The 10,226-nt window shown below is 36.9% G+C and overlaps 1 protein-coding gene across 1 annotated transcript; it reads left to right on the forward strand.

Annotated features, from left to right (window-relative positions):
* Positions 1-6,596: 6,596 nt before the first annotated feature.
* On the forward strand, positions 6,597-9,330 carry LOC109210878 (protein transport protein SEC31 homolog B-like). Its single transcript, XM_019374355.1, has 4 exons — positions 6,597-6,682; positions 8,000-8,132; positions 8,237-8,498; positions 9,263-9,330. Exons 1-4 carry the CDS (start codon positions 6,597-6,599, stop codon positions 9,328-9,330), a joined length of 549 nt encoding a protein of 182 aa, XP_019229900.1.
* The last annotated feature ends 896 nt before the right edge of the window (positions 9,331-10,226 follow it).

Here is a 10,226-nt window from a genome sequence, read left to right on the forward strand (position 1 = left end):
TTTATTTTTTTATTTTCGTTTTTTGATATGTATATTATATAAAAATAGATTTTTCGTTTTCTTATTTCAAAATAATTCTAAAACTCCAATTTGAAACTACTCCCCAATTTGAATTGGTAATTCATTATTTTTTTTAATTTCGTTTTTAATTTTAAAACTCCAACTTGAAACTACTCCCCGATTTGAATGGGTAGTTTTTCTTCTCTTTTTTCGTTTTTTATTGGTATTTTTATTTTTTGCTTTTTATTTTAAAATAATTTAAAAACTCAAACTTGAAACCACTCCCACGAAATTTAAATGGGTAGTTATTTTTATATATTGATTTTTTGTTTTTAAATTATATTTAATTATAAGATATCTATATTTATTAATCCAAATAAAGTAACCAATTAATATATATGGCAGTTTTCTATTGTATTTTATTATTTCTGTTTTTTATATGTATTTTATTTCAAAAATAAGTAACCAATAACTAATTATAAACTAAATAACTAATTAGTAGCCAATTATGCCATGTGGCATTTTTTTAGGCTACCACTTGGCTTAAGGAGAGGGCTTTTTCCTCTCCTTTTAATAATATAATAAAAACTAACATGTGTCATTTTCTTATTCTACCACTTGTCACAATCCTATGCCAAACTTCCTTTTAATAATATATAAATTTTGAAACGATCTAATAAAAAATAGTACTAATCTTTTTCAACGGAGGGATCGTATAATTAGTGGTCGTTTGGACATAAGAATTGTAAAATTCCAAGAAAAGTGAAAAAAAATTTCAAGTAAAAATGGTATTTGAAAATTAGAGTTGTATTTAGACATGAATATAATTTTGGGTTGTTTTTGAAGTTTTGTGAGTGATCTGAATGAAAATTTTGAAAACCAGCTTTTTGGAGTTTTTCCAATTTTCAAAAATTCAAAAATGCATCTTTCAGTGAAAATTGGAAATTTTATGAACGAACGCTGACTTCGAAAAAAAGGGAAAATTTCTTATGTCCAAACGAGATCTTAATTAAACGAAAAATGGTTAAATATATCTCTATAGTATTTTAAATGGTTTACTATCGTGTTCCGTCTACCTATTGGTATGAAAATACATTTAACGTTATCTCATGGTCTGAAATTACCCCCGCGACTAATGGAACCATCAGTGGTCCCATCTTTTAATGTGTTGTCACGATTTGATTGGAATACATGGCTATATAGTCCATATCAATTATAACCCGCCGAAAATACCCATCCCATTTTTTTGGATCAACCCATGGTAAAAATACTATAATTTTACCTACCAATTTCTTTTACGCCCATTTCATTTCATTGATTCGTCCGGTGGTTATAAAGTATTCTATTTCGGAGGTTTCGATCATTTTTGGATATTTGGAGCTATAGAGCTCGGATTAAAGCGATTTTTGAGGTGATTTTCATCACGAGGATTGGGGTAAGTGTTCTCTACTCGGTATTGGTTATATTTCATGAATCTATCCTCGTTTTTGGCAATTGGTTGATGATTTCAAAAGAGAAAATTGGGGGTTTTTGACTAAAGTTTCATAGAGCAAATTCTTGAGTTTCGAACATCGATTCGAAGTTGGATTTGAGTGAAACTAGTATGGTTGGACTCGTAATTGAATGGATGGTCGGATTTTGTGAGTTTTGTCGGGTTCCGAGGTGCGGGCCCGGGTTTGACTTTTGGGTTGATTTTGGGCTTTTGATTAAAGATTCCACCTTTATCCATTCAGTTTGTTCCTTTGCATTATTTGATGTATTTGAGTTGCTTTTGGCTAGTTTCGTACTGTTTAGAAGTCTGTACGCGCGTGATGGCATTTTGGAGCATCGTCTGGCTTGCTCGTTATTGGATTTCGCTTGTTCGAGGTAAGTAACACTTCTAAACTTTGTGGTGAGGGTATGAAATCTCGGATTACGTGTTATGTGATTGATGTTGAGGTGACGCGCATGCTAGGTGACGGGCGTGTGGGCGTACATGTCGCGCCCCATTTTCTCGCGAAAGCGGGCTTAGACGTCGTGACAACTTTTTTAAATGGGTATTAAAAGAGAAGAGTCACCACCTAACGGTTTTTAAGGTGCGTTAGGGCACCTATTCGCAAATGACTCTGTTTGACTAGTCAACGCCACCAAAGATCGGGTAAGGGCTCAAATTACCTCAAAGAGAAGGTGTTAGGCACTATTCGAGGTCCACAACTGTGGGTCCCGACCGAACTTAAGACTATGTGGATTACAATTAGGCTTAGTGATCAAATAACCAAAGGGAATATAAAGGTCAAAGAATTTCATTATAACTCGATTAGTACAAATCTTAGTACGAATATAGGGATACAACTATTTATATCCAACAACAACATATAAAGGAGGGGATCCTAAGTTTTTTAGCCTAAAGGATCACCCCGTGCAACATAAATAATCTTTCGCAACTCCATTGAGGTAGGGAATTACTCATATTATTCAACGGGCACAGACTATCATCTCCTGCTACCCGATTACTATGTTAAAGTTGTTTACCTAGAAGCACTCATATTCAATTCTAAGTCGTGTCTATGTGTGCACTATCTGTCCCATGCCTACGGTCCAGGAAGCATTGGACCTAGGGGTGAGCGTCGGTCGATTCGGTCGGTTATTATGAAAGTATGGTTCGGTTTATCGATTTTCGATTTTCTAACATTAATGACCAAATCAAACCAAAGTATTTACGGTTCGGTGCGGTTTTTTCAAGGTTCGGTTCGGTTATTTTCGGTTTAGCTTTTCGGTTATTAATGGTTCAGGACTTTTATAATACAGAGTGTGCGTCGAGTTGTCTTCACTCTTCCCCCAAGATGCAAACTCCTCATTAGTGCTATGTTGAACACAAGGGCACATAAATAGTTTAATAGCGTTTGGTTAATAGAAACTGACTAGAAAGTAGTCTGGAAATAGAAAACTTTAAGTATAGTAGTTTACAACTTCTTAGAAATGATCTTTCCCAGCGAACGCACTACTAAATTTTTTTGCCATGATTTTAGCCTTTTTCCATGGAAAAGATAAAGAAGAGAATGAGAAGACCCAGAAAAAGAAAAAATGAGTGACTTTTGTATTAAAAGAAAGTCTATTTGAACATTTTCCTGTTCTCATACCTTAACGAAAAACAGATCCTCCTAATCGGTTCGCAGTGAAAAGTTTGAAAACGAAAAAGGGTTTATGGAAATTGGTTAGGTTAAAACATAGATTATATATCTAAGAACTACAAAAGTTCTATTAGTAACTTAGAATAGATCCTTATTTTGGTTGTAATAATAATTACTTTATCGACGTTGGAGAACTTACTAAAAATAAACAAAAATTACGGCTCGATTAACGTGAAAAGCATATGTTTTTAGTTTATAATACAGAGTGTGTGTCAGATGGGTTTGGGTAAATTGGTGGGCTTCAGAATCCAGATGGATATTGGGCTTCAGATGGGTAATAAGTTTTGGACTCATACCCAAAATTTTGATTTTTCGGTTTAACCGAAAACCGAAACACCAAAACCGTAACGGAAAATTAAAATTTAATAATTTAAAAACCGCGCACCGACCGAATAACCGATTAAACCGAAACCGAAAAATCAATATTCACGGTTCGGTCGGTTTTTTCGGTTCGGCCAATATTATGCCCACCCCTAATTGGACCTTTATTTGGGAAGTTCTAGACCTTACCTAGGCTGCTCAAAAATGTTAAAACTAGGCAACATACAAAAACACATTGGACTTCAAATATATGCGGTTAAAGGCTCAAGTCAGCCTCCACACTTAAGCAACAAATGCACGCGAAACAGGTTTTCGTGTTAGGCAGTTTCAGAATTAAGAACCTTAAGTCCTATAGACATGATTTCTATGTGACTTTGAATTAAAACATACAGGCAGTTTCAGATGCAAGGCGCTGCTTATAGGCAAGATTGTACAGTTGTTACACGATGATTATTGAGATTACAGATTTTCAGTTATTAAACCTATAGATGTTGTGACTAAGTGATTTACGCAGTAAAGGACAGTGAAATCTATTGGAGAAAAGCCCAGAATTATTCATGCTTTCTGGCAGCGGCATAAATAAGCAGTAAACAATGTTTGAGAAGTTCAACATTAACATTTTTAAGGCGAGTAGTAATACCCTATAGGCTGGATATCTAACAATTGGCGATTGGAACCAATTTTATTATGCTTAGCCCCCTATCGACTTGTTTTCTTAGTGATCATTGTGATGCAATAGCAAATGGGATAATTAAAATCCTATAGGCATAATTTCTAGTGGATATGCTGCAGTTGTGCGAATTGAAACAAAGTTTAGTGGTATTTGTTTCCTATAGGCAAGTTTTCTAGTAACACGTAACAGTAGGAATAATTAAAGCATTTGAACTCATGTTGGCTAGTAGACGAGCAATGTGAGTGTCTGCTTCTCCTAATGACATGATTTCTACAGTGCACATAGAAATTGAATGGCATATATAGCAAGTAAATCATTGAATCCTATAGGTACGTTTTCTACCCTTTCATGCAAATATTAAATATACCCGTTTCGAAATTTCACTAACACCCCAATTGTTCATTACAAAGTTATTACAGGCCCAGTAATGAATATAATTACAAACATTGAACAAATAATGACAGTAAGCCCATAGCGGGCCCAAAAGGAAACATTGCTTGGGCCTTCGACAACTCTCATGTAGCATACCTAGATTTCCAACATGGAGCCATATTCATCAGCACAACCCAAAATCCATAGAAGAACTCAAACCCGATCACACAACCATAGATTGACCAACCAATTTACATATTCAGTAGATAATAGGAAGAAAAAATTGAGTGTCAAGAATAATTCAGGTCTCAATAGTAGAGAGAGTGGCTAAAAGACCCCAAAATCCTAGTGTGTCAGAGTTCACAAGAGTCTCAAATGGACCCCGAGCTGTGCTCACACTAGGGAGGTCGGTAGTAAGAGTCTTGGTGTCCTTGGCCTTCAGCCGACCAAGAATGGCAGGTTCAGGATAGCATAGGTAACAAATGAGAGGGAGGGAGTGGACAATGGTTAAGGGACAAAAGTTGAGGAAATACACTTATAGCTTAAAGAAGACATAGCAAAGTTGAGAACACAGAGCAACTAATCAAGCAGGTCACAGGACTACGAAGCAGGTTCAGCAAGACTTAGTGGCAAGTTCAACACTTAGCAAAACAACACATTGGCAAAATCATGCTGAAAGAGTTAGGGGAGAAACAAGTTTGCAGGATTGACAAAGATTATCATACACATGTGCATAATACCAAACAAGTTAAAACCTAAAAGGTCCAAATTATGCTAAGTATACATCCCAGTATCATAAGACAACCATGTTAACTTGTATCATGAAGCAAAAAACATGGTATGGGAAACATAAACTAAGATGGCTATTCTAAAGGTTTCAAATAGTTACTAAGGATATAGACTAAGTAAAACAGGGATATGCTGTGAGGCACACTATCAGGGAAGCAGATCATAGTAGATAGAAAAGGTCCTAACACAGATTAAGACACATTACATATGCAAGACTATCATTATAGAGAATCGAATAGAGTGGGAAAGTAAAGTCAAGTCAAATAGCAAACGCAAGCCTTTAGGTATTGACCAGTAGACTAATTAACTAAAGAAGTTCCAAATTATTCAGATGAAGCACATTCAAATAACAGAATTGACAGCTTTTAAGTAAAATTAAATACTAATGAGGTTCAAACAAGTGTAAAAGCTGATAAGGTCACACACAGAAGTAGCCCAAAACACATTGGCTAAACGGACTTAGAGAATCTAAATTATTCAAATTAGACATAAGCATGTTTCAAAACTGGCAACATTAGGTGAAATTAAATGCTAAAGAGACTTAAAACGAGTGTAAAGCTAACAGAGTTGCATACAAAAGTAGCTCAAAAATACATTAAGCCATGAATTTCAGAAGTGAGAATATACGCAAATCATAGACACACAAAAATGAAATTGTAAGAGTCAAGTGACTTACCAGTTAAACAAACAACAATAAAGAACAAAGTTCCACAAGAACCCAGAATCTTAATGCATCAAAGTTCCCAAGGGCTTCAAAGGAACCCCGGGCAATGCTCGCACCAAGAAAAGGTTGAATAATCGAATCTCAGTGGCCTTGGCTTTCAGTCGGTCAAGAACCAAGGTGTAGAACAAGAGAACAATAAAGTGATAACTCCAACTTTCAGTGAAAATCTAGCGATTAAGGTGTGTCCTAAAGGGGAATGGGGGAAGGGATTTATATAGTGACAAAAATTGAACAAGTAAACAAGGAAACACTGTAAAGTCAAACATAAATAAGAAAGTAGTAACACGCCGAATCAATAAAAATCGGATTAGGGAAAAAATTAGGTAAACCCTAGTTGATAAAAATCGGAGATTGGCCGGAAATCTTGGTTAATCGGACCCATATTGCCTGGTCATGATGCATATGGACGAAATATCATCCAGATTCAAGTGATTGAAGTTGAATAGCCAGAATCTGAGAGATAGTACTTGCCATGTTTAGGAAAGTACTATATGATACCATGGTCTTGTAAAAAATAACGAGATAACACACAAAAGGCAAGGAAATAATGGAAGAACCCATGGTTGAGACGGATTTGGAGAAATTCGAGAGGGCGGCTAGGGTTTCTGAGGAGAGGAGAAGAGAGGATTCAAAGTCGGCGTCTTAGAGGAAATGATTGGGTTTTGGGGCGGGTTAGGTTAATTAAAACGGGAGAGTGAATGAGGGCCGTTGATCTTAAGAGATCAACGGCTAGGATTTAAAACGAACGGGGCGGGTCATAAAATAGGTTATCGACCGGGTTATAACTAAAGGGATCGTTTGGTCTTGGGCCAGGAGTTGGGCTAAGAAAATTGGGCCAATTTGGTCCATAATTAGTTCAAAGCTAGGCTTTTATTTAAATACGCAAAAATAATTTATAAAAATACTTGATAAATAAGTAAAAAATATTATTTATACACTGAAATGATTAAAATAATAACTTAGTATTATAAAAATATAAAATTCTATTTTGACACAAATAATCATAAATAAAGAGCATTTCTATATGAGGCTATTACTGCAAAATTGTGCAAATAGCTTAAAAATACAAACATAATTATACAAAATGAAGTGAAAATATTATGAAACATATATGGGGATGCAAAATTGTAACTGGGATGATTAAGTCATCACAAATAATTTAAAGGGATAACTACTATGTAATTTAAATGCAAGAAAATTAATTTTAAAGCTCTAAAAATTATGGAAAATTGTAGAAAAATGCTTGTATAGATTTTTAAACTAGATAATGATGCAAAATGATGCTTTGAAACTATATATACTATTTGTGAAAATATGATGGCAAAATTGGGTATCAACAGCTGCCCATCTTTACCAAGGAATGATGAAAGAGTTGTTGGGTAAAGAAAATGATGACTAATTTTGGCCGAATTGAATGAGGAATGATGTGATTTGAAAATGGGGGGCAAATTCTGGTTCCTGAGTTGCCTACATATCCCTGGTATTACAGGAATCAGGTCGTGTGTAGTTCTGGATCCAACGGTGAACGAAACTGATGGAGTTGTTATGAGAATGACCGTATGTTTTTGAAAGGTTCTTTTGGGCCGGATAATATCAGATGAATTTATGTGAGGTCATGAATGTGAATTTAAAAGTTATGGATGTATCACAGAGCAGATATCTGAACGGTCATAGAGTAAAAGGCATGCAATTAATGGTGGTCGGTTACGTTTGAAACAATTGAAGGATGCGAACGTTGTGAACGTAAATCAGAGCGAAGATTGCTCCCGTTTGAAGAACGGTTACTTCCTGGATTACCTGCAAAACTTAAAACACGATGCATGCAAATATATATGGGTTACTGCGAGAATTTAAACGTGATGCGAATTCCCTTTGGACCATGAAGGTCGTCTTCGGACGGTGAGGATGATGTCCTTAGATTGCTAATATATATTTTTCTCGCGTTTACAGGGTAACATTCCTTCACCACCTGTTGCTACTCAGCATGCTAAGACCTCCTTTATCCCATCAAATCCCCCTGCGGCTGAGAAATGTGGAGCAATATCAGCAGCCGCCGCATACCTTGGGAGCTCAGTTGTATCCCGTATGTTAAAGATTTCCATTTTTCGCTTCAATCTAAGGGGGAGATTGTGGTTTGGGCGAATATAGATGTGTTGTCTTATGATTCTCATTGCATGTTCATTTTAGGGACCTGCTAATCCTGGTTATCCTGCCGGTCCTAATGTGCCTCCTTCATATGGCCCTAACCCTTCTCAAGTTGGCCCAGCTTTTGGACAAAAGATGCCTCAGGCTGTAGCTCCTTCCCAAGCTCCTAGAGGATTTATGCCTGTTAATAATACAGTTCAGAGACCTGGAATGGCTCCAATGCAGCCTCCCAGCCCTACTCAGCCAGCTCAAGCCCAGCCACCAGCAGCNAAAATTCTGCCCCAGTTTAAATGCAATACCTTTGGTTGTTCCACATATGACGAAGTTGGCCGATCTTGCAATCTTGCCCCAGTTTCTGATCATGGGGAAAATGAAGATTTTATTAAGATGTGACCGAACCCACAGGGCTGCTGATAGAACATATGGGTCCACCATCTTCTATAGAGAACCAGGTTCTCTATTAGGTTTGACAGTACACACGCACAGAACAGAAGTTAACAGACAAGAGGAATTTTACATGGAAAATTCCCAGCTCAACAGGATTGAAAACCACGACCTACCCTTGTAGGATTTCAACTTCACTACTGAGTAACTTTCAGATTACAACCTATGCAACCTAGGAATTAAACTCTTAATCCCTCACTAACTTGTAATACACCTATTACAAGCCACTTTGCAATAACTCTATTAGAGTTTAAAACTTGACTAACTCTAGCCAATACTTAAACACGCAAGTTTAAGGGTTACAAAGATGTTCCTACAAAGTGTTTCTAAATAAGCTGGATAGGAATTACAATTTGAAGAACTATTACAAAGTTACATCTCAACTAAGTACACACAATAACTCGATGTGGGAACTGGTTCGTAGTTGCTTTGTTCTTGAGGTACTTGAAACTTGCTGGCTGAATAGTCACATGAGTGAGCATGAGTAAGTTCTCTAAGTGTTCAAGTTTTTTGTTTTACCTCCCATGAATGCATATATACATGTGTGACATCACTTCTAATGATGCAAGCAAGGTGGGTAAGAAGTCTTCTCTGGAAAGTTGACTGCAGCACTGTTCTGCACAGTAGCGTGTGCAGGCAGTAACTTTCCAGCTGCAGAGTTAACTTCGTACAGTCTCCTCGGGAACTGGTAGGTACCTAGTCCCTCAGTTGTTCCTTCCAATCTGAGGAGTTGAATCATATTCCACGCTCCCAACCTGAAATCTTGTGAACTTGAGATCTTGTAAATGTGTAGCAGGTTCCTTATCTAGTTCTGGATAGTAAGTTTGTTAGATCATCAAAACATAAAGTAAAGTACTTATAACCAAAGTACATGTAACCTATCAGCTGCCTAGGTATCCCCTCTTAAATGGGAATCAGGTCAAGCGTAATTCAGTTACATCAAGTGAAGAAATGTAAACAATCCTAAATATAGTATCTCTTGATTGCGCCTGAGTTGATAGGTTTTGGACAAATCTCTCCGTCAATTTATGCAAGTATGAGTGCTCCTCCTATTAGTACTCGGTGAACCTTGTAGGGACCTTGCCAATTGGGTTAAAACTTCCCCCTGGCTTCATCCTGATGTGGGAAGATCCGTTTCACCACCAATTTCCCCAGTGTGAATTACCTGGCCTGAGCTTTTTGTTGAAAGTTCTCGCCATTCTGTTCTGGTAGAGTTGAAAGTGACATAATGCATTCATTCTTTTTCCATCAATGAGGGCCAGTTGTTCATAGCGGCTTTGTACCCACTCTGCGTCGCTGAGCTCAGCTTCTTGTATGATTCTTAGAAAGCGGATTTCTACTTCGGCAGGGATAACCGCTTCAGTACCGTAAACCAATAAGTAAGGAGTTGCCCCAATTGATGTGCGAACTGTTGTACGATATCCAAGCAAAGCATACTACAGCTTCTCGTGCCATTGTTTGTAATTATCCACCATTTTCCTCAATATCTTCTTGATGTTCTTGTTGGCGGATTTTACAGCTCCATTCATTTGCAGCCTATATGCTGTGGAATTATTATGCTTGATCGTGAAGGTGTCACACATAGCCT

Source organism: Nicotiana attenuata, unplaced genomic scaffold, assembly GCF_001879085.1.
Source record: "Nicotiana attenuata strain UT unplaced genomic scaffold, NIATTr2, whole genome shotgun sequence".
Lineage (NCBI taxonomy): Eukaryota > Viridiplantae > Streptophyta > Magnoliopsida > Solanales > Solanaceae > Nicotiana > Nicotiana attenuata.